Source organism: Lagenorhynchus albirostris, chromosome 10 (assembly GCF_949774975.1).
Source record: "Lagenorhynchus albirostris chromosome 10, mLagAlb1.1, whole genome shotgun sequence".
Lineage (NCBI taxonomy): Eukaryota > Metazoa > Chordata > Mammalia > Artiodactyla > Delphinidae > Lagenorhynchus > Lagenorhynchus albirostris.
In genome coordinates, this window is record NC_083104.1 from 35,277,740 (window position 1) to 35,294,411 (window position 16,672).

Consider the following 16,672-nt stretch of genomic DNA (forward strand, 5'->3'; position numbering starts at 1 on the left):
ATCACACAAACAAGCATAAAACTCCAACTCTGACAACTGCTGCAGCCTCCACGTGCCCTATAGACTACCCGGTCCACTGCGGCAGATTTAAACTGCCACTTATTGAAAATAGCCAAAATGTTGTTTAAAAAAACACAGAAAGATGTCTATGGCACACGGTTCAGTGAAAGGGGCAAGTTACAGGACCATCTGTGCTGGGCGATCTAACGGTGGGGACCAGTGAGCGTGCTGTCTGTGCAAATGCAGGTTCTCGTGTGCACAGATGAGGCCGGAAAGAACAGGCCCCCGTTGCCACACCTGCTTCCCTCTAAGAAGAGGGATGAGAGAATGGTCTTATTTTCTAAACTCTGATATTATATGAATTCCTTACAGTGGGCAAACATTGCTTATGTAATCAAAGTATATTAAAAACAAACACCACCCTGAGTCGGGACTCCACAAACCTGGCTGGAGTGCCCGCCTTCCTTATCATGGTGGGGCAACCATCCCCAAGTCCGTCTCCCACCAGCTCCTGTGAGGCCAGCCCCGGGCAGACGACGGCTCCCAGTACCGCCCAGGGGAGCGGGTGTCTCCCGTAACTCCAGCACTGGGCCCTCTCCAGAGAGGGCGGCTGTCCTGGATGCATGTTTACCATATGCAGCTCTAACTGCTGCTGTTTGCCTTACACCTTTTACTTGAATGTTTTCCATTTTGAACTTGCACCCTGAGGTGGTCTGACTGTGCTGAAAGCAGTTTTATAAATCAAAATTTGAAGACACAACCTTTCAAACAGGACCAATAAATTCCCACGCCTTGTGCTTGCAAACAGCTACGGCATCTCTGGTTTTCTGCCCACCCCGCAAATCAAACATTGCAGTCAAAGGCATCAAGGTGGCATGTGCAGCAGGGAGGTGCCAGCTATGACAACCTTGTACACTGAGGGGGCAGCTTCCCAGTGCGAGGCGGGCATGAACAATGCTCACAGCCTCCAGGACAGCTGATCTGATGAACAGAAGACAGAGGCTCTCCCCAGTGGTCAGAGTTGGAGTTTCAGGTCTCCTCCCCTCTCTTTCTTTGGGCATCAAATACTCCCACTTACAGGGATTATTGATCATTCACAGTTCCCACAGTAAAATGCCTTGCTTTTCTGGCCAGAATTTTAGAATGAGCTTCCTTGAAAAGGATTACATTATTTTTAATGCGACTTTTTAAAAAAACTAATCGCTGACAATGAGAAGAGTTTAAAATAGAATTTCAGGCTTTCAGATTTTAATGGTCCCAGCAAAACTCCATTGTTAACTCAGAAGCAGCTGCATACGTCTAAAAACATCACTTTGAGATTCGGCAGAGCCTCTTAAGAAACTTGAAGCTCAGCAAAAAGTTAAATAAATTATCCTTGAAAATTTCCCAAAAGCTGAGGAACTAACTTCCAAGGGAATCTTGTCCATTCAGTTAATTGTGTAACACCAGCTTTCTCTCAGGAAATTTAGGGAAATGGCGTTGTACGTAATCTGTGGACGCACAAAGCCAGAGCTACCTGTCACCGTAGCCACCAGACAGGCATAAAGGAAGGAATGTCTCTCCTTCTGTCTTCTTCCAAGTGTGATATTCAGCGTGCTGGCATTCAGGAGTCCCCAACCCTGGTGTCACACTGGAACCTCCAGGGAGACATGCGTGGGTGCCACCACAGACCAGTGAATCAGTGTGGGGTGGGGCACGGCGCCAGGATGCGTCCTCACTCCCCAGGTGACTGTCACGTATTGGGTTGGCCGAAAAGTGCCTTTGGTTTTTAAGTAAAAATAAAAGACACATTTTTCATTTTCACCGAGAACTTGATTGAACAATGTGTTCAGCCTTTTGTTCCACTACCTTCTGCCATTTTTCAGGCAACTTCATAATTCCATCTTCCCAAAACTTTTTATCTTTTTGAGCAAAAAACTGTTCCAGGTGCCTTTTAACAGTCTTCCAGGGAACTGGAAATTTATCCATTAAGAGAATTTTGTAAAGACCTAAATGAACGGAAATCCGAAGGTGCAATGTCTGCTGAATACGGTGGGTGAATCAGAACTTCCCAGCCAAGCTGTAACAGTTTTTGCCTGGTCATCAAAGAAACATGCGGTCTTGCATTATCCTGATGGAAGATTATGCGTCTTATGTTGATTAATTCTGGACGCTTTTCATCAAGTGCTGCTTTCAGTTGGTCTAATTCGGAGCAGTACTTGTTGGAATTAACCGTTTGGTTTTCCAGAAAGGGCTCATAACAGAGGACTCCCTTCCAATCCCACCATATACACAACATCGCCTTCTTTGGATGAAGACCGGCCTTTGGTGTGGTTGGTGGTGGTTCATTTCCCTTGCCCCATGATCTCTTCTGTTCCACATTATTGTACAGTATCCACTTTTCGTCGCCCATCACAATTTGTTTTAAAAACAGAACGTTTTCATTACGTTTAAGTAGAGAATCGCATGTGGAAATACGGTCAAGAAGCCTTTTTTCATTTAACTTATGTGGAACCCAAACATCAGAGCAATTAACATACCAGCTGGTGCAAATGATTTTCAATGTTTGATTCGGATGTTTCGAGTATGTTGGCTATCTCCCGCGTGGTATAACATTGATCGTTCTCAATTAATGTCTCGATTTGATCACTACCAACTTCAACTTCATGGTCTACCTGACCGTGGAGCATCGTCTAGTGGGAAATCTCCAGCGTGAAACTTCACAGACCACTTTTGACACGTTCGATTGGTCACAGCGCCTTCTCCATACACTGCACAAATCTTTTGTTTTGCATTTCGGTTGCATTTTTATCTTTCTTGAAATAATAAAGCATAATACGCCGAAAATGTTTCTTTTCTCTTCCATCTTCAATATTAAAATGGCTACACAAAAATTCACCAATTTTGATGCTTTTAAATGCACACTGATATGACAGCGGTCACATGCAGTCTAACAAAATAGTTTTGAATGAAGTTGAAGACAACTAAGTGCTACCAGAGCCATCTTACAGAAAAAACCGAATGAACCTTTTGGCCAACCCAATACAGCCAGAGTTGGGTACCGCAGATGCAGACAGTAGATCAGAGAGAAAAGATGATGTGAGTGCCTCTCCAAGCACCTGATTTGACATCTGTTCTCTGACACCAAGCATCACCGAACTAGACATGGACTTCAAAGGCCAGAAGGCTGTGCTACCATATCTCGAAAGTGACCGAGTCAACAGATTTGTTTTCCATCGACACTTGAGAACCTTATAGTTCTTCAATGTGAAAGTACAGGGATGATCCGAAGAGGGGTCCTCATCCTCAGGTTGAGTAGAGGTCTAGTACTTCTCCAAAAAGAATTCTGTTTAGGTCAAGTTTTCTTGGAGTTTAATGACAACAGCAGCAGCAAGTACTGCGACAGCTATGAGGACTCTCGCCAGGTATCGAACATTTAACCCTCATGACAACTCTGTGGGCAAATAGCTTTTGCCCCTTCCTGCAGGCAAGGAAACTGGGGCTCAGAGATGTTCGGTGATGTGCCTAATACTCCAGTCCAAATTCCAAGTCACCAAACTCAGCTGCAGCCAACTCCAGAGAAGGGACATCAACGTGCCTCCTGGCCCCGCCCCTGCCTTCGTTGGGCTTAAGACACCTGCTGTTATTAATGGCTTCCAAGAGTCCCCTTTGTCTAGGCTGAACCTCAGCCGTCAGGGAGGCTTCTTCTCACACTGTCAGTTAATTCCTGAATGTCAGGGAAGAAACTGTCCCAACGCATCCATGACCTAACTGAAAAGGACAGTCGATGGAGTTAGCATCCTGAGACAGTGTGGACACAGTCAGGAGCCCGAGCGAGTGCCCCACCCGTTTTCCGGAGAGAATGCAGGGCAGGGCTGGGGTCGGGGGTGAGTCTCACACACTCGGGGAGGACAGTGGCAATGCCCACACTTCACTGCCTGCCAACAGGTAACAGAGACCAGACCTGGTGTGTGCAGGTGGTAAGTCAGCCACTGTTCGCTGGCGAGGAGGACCACGTGGGCCGAGGTGAGCCATTCTCCCCTGTGTTTCTGGCTGTGGCAAGGAGGAAACGGTTGGCGGCCACGGGAGGCCCCAGGGAAACCCTGACAGCACTGCTCCTCCAGAAGGTCTGGGCTGCAGGGAAGGTGCTCCTTGGGGGGAGGCTTGGGGTCTCTTCTCAAATCAGTTAAACCTCAACATGGTGCCCACAGCCTGGGATTTACGTTTTCATTTCCAACCGTCATCCGTCAAGGCTCTGGGACTCTGACAACTGGGGAAATACTGTAAGCCTCGCTCCACAGGACACCCCAGCACCTGGCAAAGGAGCCAATGAAAAGCCAGGGGGCACTGGAAGGAGGTGCCTTTCTGGACCAAGCACCGAGCTGGTCCTGCACGTTCACCTGGACATCACTGCGCAGAGCAGAAGCCATGATGCTGACGTCCCTGAGACACGGCGTAGCTTTCTGGGCGTTGGAGCACCAGTTGCACAGTGAATTCTGAGGCTCTGCAACTTTTAAGGGGGCTTTATTTCTTTCCTTGATTACTCTACTAAGCAATGCACTTAAGGGTTTTGAACATGTGGACCTCTGCACCTTGCTTATGCCATTTCCTCAGCCTAAAAAGCACTCCCCCGCCAACCTTCCATAGTCAAAGGCTGCTCATCCCTCAGAGCGCGGCAGGGACACGGCCTCTCCGCGGGGCCTTCCCTGCTTCCCCCACAGCCCGCACCCCCGTGTCCTTCTGGGCTTCCACAGTGGACAGCAGGCCCTGGGTTAAGATGCCAGTTTCTCCCCTCTGTCTCACACTAAGGTACCACAGCAAGGTCTCCAAAGGTAGAGGCACTGATTTTGCCATTAGACGTTCCCTTACAGGCAGTGGCAGGACACAGGAAACGGGCTGGGACACAAGAGTGGACCCTCAGGATGACTGGGAGACAATGGCTCGAGTCGAGCAAAAACCCCTACTCCTCAAATCACGGGCCATAGAAACATCTAGCACAACAGATGTTGGCTCTGCTAAGGTAGACCCCTGTCTGTTTCTAGAGGTGGAGCAATGAGGAGACAAAAGGACATCCACCTACAAAAGAGGGCCCTGCTCAGCCCCTACAGGACACACCTACGCTGGCTGAGCAAGGTGCTCTGCTCCAGAGAAAGCACAAGACCTTTGCCCGTTTACACAGAACAGGTGACGGGCTGGGCTTAGGAGAGCAGGGCAGGGGCTGGTGGTCCTCTGCAGGGCAGCGCCAACACCGCAGCTTGGGAACGAAGAGGGAAAGAGGGGGGCAGGCAGCCCTGAGCTGCAGGCTTGTGCTGGCCATGCTGTAGGGGCAGAAGCTCTGCGAAGGTCACGGGATTCTGGTGTGAACGCCCCAGACAGAGCTGCGCTGAAGACCAGACACTCCTTACACCTCATCACAAAGCGGTCACGTCACGAGTGTGGAACTCACGTGAACGTCCACTTAGAAACTCTCATCCCATAGTCGACAAACCTAGTCTAGAGATCTCCCCAGTTCCCTCGGCCTCAGGGGGCAACCCCCAGGCTTTCCTTGAGGAGGCAGTCATGCAGCCTGGGAAGCAGGGGGCCTGCGTGCACCGGCCTCCCCCCACCATTAGCATACAGGACTGAGTCAAGTGCGCATCCCTGACGACAGGAAATATCTCCACGGAAGCACAGACTCAGAGTCCCAGGCTTGGAGAATCGCGAAGGCCGTCTTGCTCAAGAATCCCCTCCACCCTGGGTCTCAGCCTCAGCTTCCACTCGGCCACCCTCCCTGCTTCGTCCCACCCTCACCTGCACACCCTCGGCGCTCCAGCTGAAGGAAGAGCCCATCACGGCCTCCCCGAGCCTTTGTCTGCCCACCTCCGCGTCCTTCTCACACCACTGCCTCGACTCAGATTGCTTTTCCTGACATATCTCAGGTCCATTTGTCCTTCAAGGCCCAGGCCCCGCGAGCCCACAGCTATGCCCTAGACCCCTAGGCCATCCCTTCCTCCTCTGGGCACACTGCCTGCCTCCTCGCCGGACCCGCATCTCCGTCTCCTCGTGCCGCATTCACCTGTGTGCGGGCCCGCCCTCCCCAGAAGGAGCAAACCACGTCCTCCCCCGTCACGAGTCCGCCCGGCATCCCGCACCCAGCCTTGCTGAACGAAGGGCTGACTGCATGAAGTTGGAGGGGCTCCGCTCCGGGGGGGCCTACCCAGCCATCTTCCACGGGGCGGGGCCTAACCGGCGTCCCCAGGCCTCTCGATGGACCAGCGCCCTCGGTCTTTACTATCAGCTAGTCTAGATCTGAAACACATCACAAACACCTTAGTCGACTCCACTGCCGAACTTCAATTTCCACTTTTACCTGAGGCACAGATGGCCTCAGGAAGAGTAAGAGCAAGAAGAGCACACGATGAAGGAGATGCTGTGGTTGACAATGACAGTGAACTCCAGTGCTGGACCGAGCAATGCCCGGCGTCCCCGTGTGGGGTACCAGCTGGACGGGGTCTGGAGCGGCCCCGCTGACTCACACGCCTCCTCACACCGCCCTAGACAGTGAACTGCTGTCTTCCTGGCCGGTGATGGGCTAAGCATGGGCTAAGCTCCAAGCCACCGCAAGGAGCAGAAGGGACGAAGGCGCCCTGCTCTTCAAGGCCCCTTCCAATAACTCGCTCTGAATTGAGGAAGCACAACTTCGTCTCCTCTGGCGCAAGGGTGTCTTACTGCACCCCTGCCGCAGAGAAGGGGCTTACTCCATTCCAGAGGGGCAAACGGCACATCCGGCTGACCCGCCCCGACCACAAAGCCACAAGACGAGATACGTATCTAAAGCCCACACCCCGGGCAGAAATCCAGAGTCGGTGTAAACGCACAGCTCTCGCTGATGTGCAGGTCAGGGAACCGGAGGGCCGGGAGGAGGCCTCAGCCTCAGACCAGGTCAGAGGGAGAGAGACACCTGCGTGGGCGGGCATCTGAAGGGCACACAGGCTCTGTCTGGTCCCGAGCAGGAGGGGCGCCACCTACTATTTCGTTTGCTTTCCTCTCCTCCTTCTTCTTCGTTCTCGGGATCAATATCTTCTGCTTGGGTGATCCAATCCAAGTAGCCCTTGAGATCCTCTTCCAGCTGCTGCTTCTCCCGCAGCTTCTGGAAGTCTCCCCGTGCTTTCGCCTTCTCCCTTTCCTTTGAGAATTCTCTGGGGGAGGCAAAGAGAACAGGCACAGGTCAGGACGTCGCCGGGTACCCTTGCCGAGAGCCGTCTGCCCTGCTGCACAGCAGTGTTGCAGCAGGACACACGGCACCGAGTACAGCCACACGAGCACAGCAACGGGGGCCACACACGTGGACAGGACACACGACAGTGCCTTCCCAAGCAAGACTGTGGGGGTCAGAGTTGCAGAGACCACACCAACGCACATGCACCGTCCCTCAGAAAACGAACTCCCTTCAGGAGCTCCGTGCTCCCAAGAAGCCGAGTCCCCAAACACCACGAGCTGCCCGTGACCCCCCACCAGGGGCCTGGACTCAGAGATGCCCCACCTCCCCAGAGTCTCCTCAGATAGCCGGCATCACGCTCGAGAGAGAAAGGATTCACGAGGGCCAAGCTGTGGTCACAGAGGGCTTCTTCCATACTTGGAGGGAACGCTCAGTGTTCCTAACGTGTATTGGCCCCTTTGTCCAAACCAGGAGTCCTGAGACCCCAGCTCCCCACCCGCTGCAGTTCTGGCCAGAGTGGTGGACAGGATCATAGCAGACCCACCTCACAGCCCCGTTCCCCGTTCCCAGACAGGAAATGGAGCACCCACGAAGCACTGCTATCTTTCTTAACCCTCGCTCCTCGCCACGATCTTTTCCCCAGAAGTGCTCCCTATAGAAGGGGAAAAGGCAGTATGATTTGTTGCCCATTTATGGGAACACCTGCCCTGGAAAGGCTCTGGCAGACATGGAAACGTTCCCAACTGTTCGTTGTTTACTCTACCTTTCCCGTCTGCAAGCCTGGATGTCTGCGTATATACAGAATCCCACACTTGCTCAGGCAAGTCAGGAGGTCAGGTGGATGATTACCCAATTCTCATATACAAGGAACCATCTGCGTTTCCAACCGTGAACCGTTAAGGGAGCCAAGTTGTGTGTGTTATGGATTTGGGAAGTATGATTAAAAAGCAGCTAAGAAAGCGGATGAGATGACAGGCAGTGCAGCTTCTGCACACAGACCCCTGAACGCGGACGGACTCTACGTCTGCCTTCCTTCGAGCCCAAAGCCAGCACATCTCCCTTGCAGGGACCTCATTAACCCAACCCAGCCCAAGCCAAGCGACGAAGGGGAGGTGACCTGCTTACCTAAAAAGCCAACCTCTACTATCTCTCCCCACCCCCCAACTCCGGACTGTCGATGGGCTGAACCGACACTTGAACACCCAGTGACACTAATGCTTCAGGTAAGAAACCAGAATCCTCACCAAGCTGCCACCCTCTCCCCCGGCCCCGTGAGAAAGGACAACCTCATCGCCCTTCGACCACATCACCCAGTTTTCAGATGCCCTGGGATCTGTCCTTGGCTCTGTTAGGGCTGGTCTGTCCCACCTTCACCCACTGGCAAGTGAGGAGGCGGCAAGGCTGTGGGGCATCCTGAGCCCGGCTCGCCGGGGGAGCTGACTCCAGGGAGTTCGCGTGGGGAGCCGAAGCCCATCAAGGACCAGAGAAGCTTCCTGCACTCTCAGCCCAGGACCCTTCCTCCTGGGGAGAACACCTTCCCTCTCAAAACAGAAAGGCCTTTGCAGGCAGCATCTTGCTGCTCACGCAAACCACACCGAGAATGACGTGGGGCTTCTCAGCCTTGGCTTCCTGAGATACCGGCCACGCGTAACTCAGTCCGGGGTAGGTCCACCAAATGAATCTGAGCTTTGAAAATATCACACCTGAACCAGAATCTCATTCTTGAACAAGTGGAGGCCTTGGAGTGTCACGTGTCAATATGAAAATGCATCATGTAATCTATTCTCTTAAATACACTATAAAGACCAAGTCTGTGGGCCTTCAATTCTATTGTTTACCAAAAGTATCCCAGCACAAATCTTTCTGCATATTTTGACTCTGAACTGAGAGTATTCAATTCACATGATTATATACAAGCAGGGTATTCTTACCTTGGTTACATATATCATCTGAGTTCTTGAAAAAGAAAATTACTACGAGAGCAAAAGAGTCACCCTTAAGTTTCACAGGGGATTTTGCTTTAACATCATATTTCATTAAGTTTTTTTACATTAGAAATCCAAAACCCCTCTCTCTAAAAAGCTGCATCACTGTTGCACATTCTTGGTTGTTGGGACACAGCAAAGCGTGCGTAAGTAAAATCCTACTGTGACTAAAATTTCTGAGAATACAAAACACTGCCGATGGGACTTCCCTGGTGGTTCAGTGGTTAGGAATCTGCCTTCCAGTGCAGCGGATGTGGGTTCGATCCCTGGTCAGGGAACTAAGATCCCACATGCCACAGGGCAACTAAGCCCATGCACTCTAGAGCTCAAGTGAACAACTAGAGAGCCTGCACACCACAACTACTGAGCCCGCATGCTCTGGAGCCCACACGCTGCAACGAAGAGCCCACATGCCACAACGAAAGATCCCACACACCACAACGAAAGATCCCACGTGTCACAACTAAGACCCGATGCAGCCAAAGAAATAATTTTTTTAAATGTTTAAAACAAAAAAACGCTGCAAAGTCCTGGCTTGTAGCCCATTTATTTTAAATAGTAATCACTATTATAACTGTTCATGTAACAAAACTGCTAACATAAACGCTCTGAACTGATTTTAGACAGTTCTGAATGGCCTAATACTTAGCAGGTGCGTAACATTTACTGATTTGGACAGAACTGAGATTGACAAGGCATACATCTCCTTCTGCTGGCTCTGAGACACGGCGGAAGTGAAGGGAGGTGGGCTCTTTGTGATAAACTAAGCTGTCCCATCGGTCCTCCCAGACCACTCTGGCCTCTAAGTCAGAAGACCTGGACTCTAGTCCCCACTCTGTCACTTTCCTTTTCTGAACTTCAGTTTCTTCACCTGCAAAACAGACATGCTACCTGTTCTCCTGTCTCACAGGGATTAAGTCAGACATTCAATAAGATGCTATTGTGAACATCACAAAGCACTGTACAGTTGTGAAGTTCAAATGTATAACATTTAGTTGCTGAATCTGGGAATAATAAAAGGCAATTGGAGGAGGTTTCTCAAGTACCAAAAGGAGAAAAATTGCAAACCGCTCTGAATGGTCTCTAAGCTGCATGATGCCAGTGGAATAGAGGGAAGCACAAAAGGACACATGGGATCAAAGTGGGCTCAGCGCGACCCTGATAAGCCAGCAAGTGAGCCATCAACCCTGTACCACTATCTGCTCAGTGGAAAATAAGTCATTCCCATCACAACAAACCTTGCATCCCAGGAAATCTCACCTGAGTCCACTGAATCTTTATCAACCTCAGTGGACGATGAAAAAAACAGTTTTCCATTTCACTTAAGAATTTATCATTCTAGAAGCCTATTACTAAGGGATTAAATAAGTCACTATTATAAAAGTTAATGTAACAAAGCTATTGGTAGAAATAGGCAGACTTTCACAAGTGACTTAGAAGTCTGACAACCCACATGTGATAGAAGCCTACCTGTTCCAGATCAGAAGGGGAAAAAACAAGAAAAAAGATTTTAAGAAGTGCTTGGACAAAAAAGCGCATATATTGTGCTACCCTTTGGATGCAAAAGAAGAGGAAATAAGGAAACAAACACTACCGTAGGATGTATCTGAAAGATAAAGCACAAAATAAAGGATGAGGACAAAGGGAGCAGAGGGGATGAAGTAGGAGTGACACTTTTTCTATAATTTTGACTTTTAGAATCATGTTAACGTTTTACACATTAAAATTTTAATTAAATCAACAGGGACAGGAAGGAGGGAAAATACCCCTAAAGTGGAAGTGAACTGAAACAAATGAATCCGACTGTACTTCAGATGAATACCATAACCACCCTGAAGGAGAAAGACAAAACTAGTTCAAGTACTTCATGAACATTTGACTGCATCCCCTCCATCCTGGACAGGACTGGGGTAAGGGCAGAACCACAGACAAATGCTCAACTCTTTTTAGTCAGTTTGGTTTTTTGTAGTGATAGGGACGAAACGGTGCTGAAACTATTTTAGACGTATTACAGGATTTCACAAATGAGTTAATGCGTAAATGCAGTTGGGAGCCAGTGTTCTCCCTGTGGAAGGACGGATATAGAAAGACGGGAAGGGGACCATTAGAAAGAGCCCTCTGGGGATGGACTGCAACTGGGACTGCAACTGATGTGAACTCATGATTTCTAAAGATGTATGCATATGACTACATGTATAAAGGCAGGTACGGGTATGTAAATGCATATACCTCCTAGCTCTGTTGGAAAGATCTAGAAACAAAGATGCCCCCAGACCCAGTAGTCAGGAGCACACCTGGCACCCAGATCTCAGTCTCTATTACCATTTCCCATTAAAAGGACCAGTAGTCTTTGGAGAAATGGCTGATTCCAGGGCTGGGGCAGGGTAGACACAGGACTAAGAGAGTAAGAAAGTGCTTAAAAAACAAAACAAAACAAAACAAACATGATGGGGGCATGAGAAGCACCTCACGGGCCAAATCTGGGATAATGTGAGCCCCCGAATAACTGAAAACAGTAAGGAATTTTAAAATATTTTAACAAACCAGTCCACACCCCCTATAGACAGATTAAAAAGCAAACAAGATAAAATATTAATAGAATATTAAGTGAATTGGAGTAAAGGGTACCTGGATTGCTTACTAAGATATTCTTATTCTTGCAACTTTTCTATATATTTGAAATTACTTCCAAATAAAAAATTTGTTAAAGTGTTTGGAAAACGTAACCGCTCTAATCAAATGCAAACTTATGTTGTTTTACATTCATTTCCGCTTAGCCAGGTAGACTGCAGGCTCCTTGTGGGAATGGACAATGCTGTCCATTTCTTTCTTTCCACGTCTCTCTCCTCCGAGAGAGCCCCTCTTCAAGCAGGCACACGGGAGACGAGCTACAAAAAGACATAACACACAACAAAACGAGCCCTACTCCTTAAAGAGGCCAGAAAGCACCAGGACAGAAAGCCCACGGTTCCTGGGATTGGCCTGAAGCCTGAAACGAATGCGTCTGAGCCTGTGGATAGCATCAGGAACAGCCTCTACCACCAGCCTGCCATTCCCCCTAGTGACTTCCAGGCTTACGGGGTAGAGTTTCTGTCTCAGGTTGTTAGATTCCCTCCAGGTCTGTGTCCTGTAAGGAACGATTTCTCAGGGAGGAATCTCCCTGCCAGCTGGACCTGACAACTCCCCAGGGTCTCACGCTGGCCAGTCTGCACACACCTCACCCATCGAGGCAGCTGGAGGGGCTGTAGCTGGAGCATTTCCTCAGGGCCTGCCTCCCTCTCGGCTGGTCACCAGCACTGCACACCTGGACTCCCCCATGGTGTCGTCCTGCTCAGAATGCCTCAGGGCTCCTCACCGCTGCCCTCAGGAATCAAGGTCAAACACCCTGGCCCGGCACTCAAGGCCTTCCAGCCTTCCCCGACCTGCTACTCCAGCTTTACCTCCCCTTCTCAGAAATGCACACCCTGCGCTTTGGCTACTCTCCTCTTTGCTTCGCCAACCCTGTGAGCCTGCGTCCACAGAACTCTGTCCACCTGAGCAGCCTTCTCCCGTCTTTCAATTCCAGCTCACCTGTCGAGACCCAGCTTTCCCTGGCTACCCCAGCCAAAGAGCTCTGCCCTCCTTGGAGTCACCAGAGCGCTCTCCTCATGGACACCAGTCATGGATCTACACGCGTGCCTTCTCCCTGCAGCCTCCTCAGCGGTGTCCTTAACGGAGCCCAGCACAATTCCTTACACGTGATCCTCACTGGAGAGTGTGAACGGTGAGGCAAGGATGGCATCACCCTCATTACACAGAAACTGAGGTCAGGGAAGTTGGTCACACAAGCCCATCCAGCTCCTAAATCCACCCTCCTAAGGACCTCCACGTGGGCACACAGGAGGCCGAGGAGGAAGAGAGTAAACATAGGAATGGATAAGGATTAAAAAAAAAAAAAATCAGCTTATAGTCAGTCCAGGAAGGGCCTTAAATCCCAAACTAAGGGACGTGCTTCCCTGTAGGCAATGGGGCGCCAACAGTAGTTTGATAAGAGAGAGTCGCCATCAGCTTTGTTTTCTAGGAGTGATGTGTGAAGATGAGATCATGTAAGGAGAAAATCTGGTGGGGAGGTCAGAAGGTATTCAGTAAACCCTGGGGGATGGACTAGATTTAACATCAATAAAAATGCGAGAAAAAAATAACAGAGTCCTGATACAATTCCCAACTTTCTTACACCATTTGGAAAAGCAACTATGAAGCCTGACACTGTTGCCCCTCCAACCACCCTCCACTATGCAGTCTAGTCATTTTCACCTCCACCCTTTCCACGTGGTCCCCTAGGTCTGGCATATCCACCATTGTCTTCTCAGCTAATATGGACCTTCCTGCAGGGCCAGGTGATACACCACCTACCAGGTGAACATTACCTGCCTGAATGTTCAGGAAAGAAGGCAGGGTGGGCAGGGGGCAGAGGAAGGGCAAACAGGAGGTCAGATGGAAAAGAGATGTCACAGAAGAGCCACGTCCCTGGTCCTCAACCTCTGAAAGGGCTGCCATGGAAAAGAGGAAGCAGACCCGCTGTGTGCCCCAGGAAGTAGATGGACGTTTCAGAAGATTGCTTTCAGCACAACAGAAGGAAAACATTTCTAATAGTCCAAGTCCACCAAAAATGGGAACTGGGAGCCTTGGAAGCAGGAAGTCCCTCGAGGGGTACAACAGGGACCTTTGGTAGAAGGACTAAGCCCTCGGTGGAGAAACTGGCGCACGGGACGTGGTGAAGACCTTGCCGTCTGTCTTCCCCAGGCCCCACCTCATCACCCTGTCCCCGCTCAGGACAGCACTTGCCCTGTGCTGCGTTTGACCGTAGCAGTAACTCGAGTCTCCCCAGGCTCCTCACTGGCTCAGAGGGAGGCAGGACACCCAACTGCTGTGAAGTGGTCCCTTATCCATTTTCTGTTCCTGTCCCTGGGCAGCAGCCTGGAGCCCTCTCTTAGTGCTGGCAGCCGAGAAGCGGAAGGGCTGAGAGCATTCAGAAGAAAGGGTCACAAGGGGTGCTGCCTGCAGAGCAACGGTGCTGCCCCCAGCTCCCTCCCTGCCTCCACGGGGCTCACACAGATGGAGTGACACAAAGAAGAGGACAAGCGGAAGCTCTGAGACAGGCGCAGCCTGAGCCCTCACCGCCCTGAGCAGCCTCTCACCCACGAGCACGTTGGCCGTGGGCCGCAGCCAACCTCCAGCAGCTCCAGAGGGTCTGCGTCTGCACGGCTGCGGGCTGACTTGGTTTCCCGCGGGGGAGCGCGTCAGGCCATGGCCCTCTTCCCCCGGCAGGAACGGAGCGAACCCCTTTGGTATCGGGATGTGTGTTTGGAGCCCTCAGAGTCTCTTTACATTCGCTGCCCACAGGCCTCACTGCCTCCTAAGGCACAGGCAGGACCAGGATTTTCACTCCCATCTCACAAAGGCCCAAACGGAGGTTCAACAAGGTGACATTACTGCTCCCACGTCACATGCTGGGTAAACAGGACAAGGGGCTCTGAACCAGGCTCCAAACCCAGGGCTCTTTTCAAAGGATTCCCGATCCCTCCGCCTCCTGGCTCAGCAGATGCGTAGGCTGGACACTTACTAGTCAGGACCAGGAAGGGAGGGGCAGGGCAGAAAGCACCGTTTACCCTTGCATCCTGATTTTCTTCCAGAGCCCCAGCTCGGGCTTAGAGAAAGGTGACAGCACCCTTTCTGCTCATCTCCCCACAGGCTGACCTTCACTCCCCAAAACCAGCCAGCCTCCCTCCCGGGAGCCCCTACATAACTTCCCCCGCCCCAGGAGCCAGGCATGTGCCTCACGCTCTGCAGACAGCTCCCTGAACCCTGACACTGACCAGGGTTTACAGGCCGTGCCATCCCCAGCTCTGGGAGCCCTGGCTCAGTCAACACTCCTGGAAAGAGAGCACTTAGCCTGAAGCAAACCATCGCCCTGAAACGGCAGCGCAGGTCAAACGTGACTGCCACCAATGCAGAAGGACAACGCACGGTCTGCTCTGGAATCTGTTATTTCTCAAATGCCCCATAAAATAAATGGGCCACTGGAAATCGTGCTGATTTAGAGACGGAGCTTCTTCTTGGGTTGTAGTACTGTTTATTTTAACCAAACCCACACAAATAAAGTTTAGACACGCTAAATGCTTTGAAATTTATACACACAGGCACAGAGAAAACAAACACAAACAAGCCCAAAAACCTCCAGTGAACAAGGCCAAGGGAATCATTAGGACTCAGACTTCTACAAAAAAGACTCAGAAATTCATCAAAAAAGAAAACAAACCCCCCAGAAAAAAGGCTAAGAGGAGGGGGAAGTGGAAGAAATAAGCCACTGATTTTTATCAGCAGAGGCCAGTCTTCTTTAGACCTAAATTATTTCCCCTACACAGACATAAAGGAAATAAAACAGGATGAAAGAGCAGTTTGGTTCAAAACCATTTTTGCTTAAATTTAGTGTTTTGGAAAGCACGTAAGTTCAGTCTGAGTCTGAGGAAACTGGGTGTTTTATTTAAAAAAAAATCAGCAACAGTGTGTGACACTTCACACACACAAAAATTTTAAATGGTTGGTACTGGTTTAGTTCAAAGTTCATCAAAATCATTGGCTTTGTTCCAGTTTTCCCTCAACCACAAAAAGCCAGGGGCAGCCAAAATGGGTTCCCTCTGCATGAAATAAATAGGCCAGAATCGGGGGGAGGGCTTTGGACTGCAGCACCCCATCGATAAGATCTGCTCCCTTGCAGGTAACTCCCACGGAGGGGAAGAGGGCTAATGGATGACAGTGCTCTTTTAACGGAAGTTAGGCCCTGGCCACCAAGAAGTGAAGGGGGGCCACCGGCGAGCCAGAGACAAGAGCAAATGGAGGACCCTTGTTTACACAGCAAGCAGGTCGAGAACAATGTTTAACAGTCACTTCCAATCACCCGACTACATTATGACTCTTCTTTGGGAGCTCATTCCTGAAACAAACTCCATGGGGAATCCTTGTGTGAAGGGACCCTGTGCCTTCTAATTTTTCTGTTTGTGACGGTTGGGGAATATTAAGAGATTTTCTCAAAGCAATCCTCCCCTTTTCATGTCCTTCGCTTCTTTTATTGACATGAACGTCTGTGAAGATGCTTTATATAGAAAAGAGTTGCCGTCTTTTGGGAAGATGAACCATTTTCAAAGTAGGTGTTTCCTAGCTTTTAATAACTAGGGTGAGTTATCTTCTGTGAACGACAGCAGGGCAGCCTGCACACACCAAAGCTCAGGGACAGGGTGGCACTTATGCTGCCCAAGAGGAAGGGGGGTATGGACGGAGAGAACAAATGCCTGATCTGTCCAGTCTTCTTTTCTCTCTCCCAGTCCTTTCTGACCATTCCCCTGGCTTGAACCCTGTGCTCCGGCCATCCTAAAGTTCCCTCATTTTCTCCAAGGCACGGAGAACTCTTTCAGCTCCAGGCTGTTCCCGAAGTGAGGCTCAACTCACTACTCTTCCAAATACCACCCCACTC

The 16,672-nt window shown here is 50.3% G+C and overlaps 1 protein-coding gene across 3 annotated transcripts in view; it reads right to left on the reverse strand.

Annotated features, from left to right (window-relative positions):
- CACNA1D (calcium voltage-gated channel subunit alpha1 D) overlaps window positions 1-16,672 on the reverse strand; it is a 318,418-nt gene that overhangs the window by 98,984 nt on the left and 202,762 nt on the right. For all 3 annotated transcript variants that reach the window (XM_060161573.1, XM_060161575.1, XM_060161574.1), the window contains exon 9: window positions 6,988-7,157. In XM_060161573.1, the coding sequence (XP_060017556.1) occupies window positions 6,988-7,157 (170 nt within the window). The remainder of the gene's footprint in view (window positions 1-6,987; window positions 7,158-16,672) is intronic.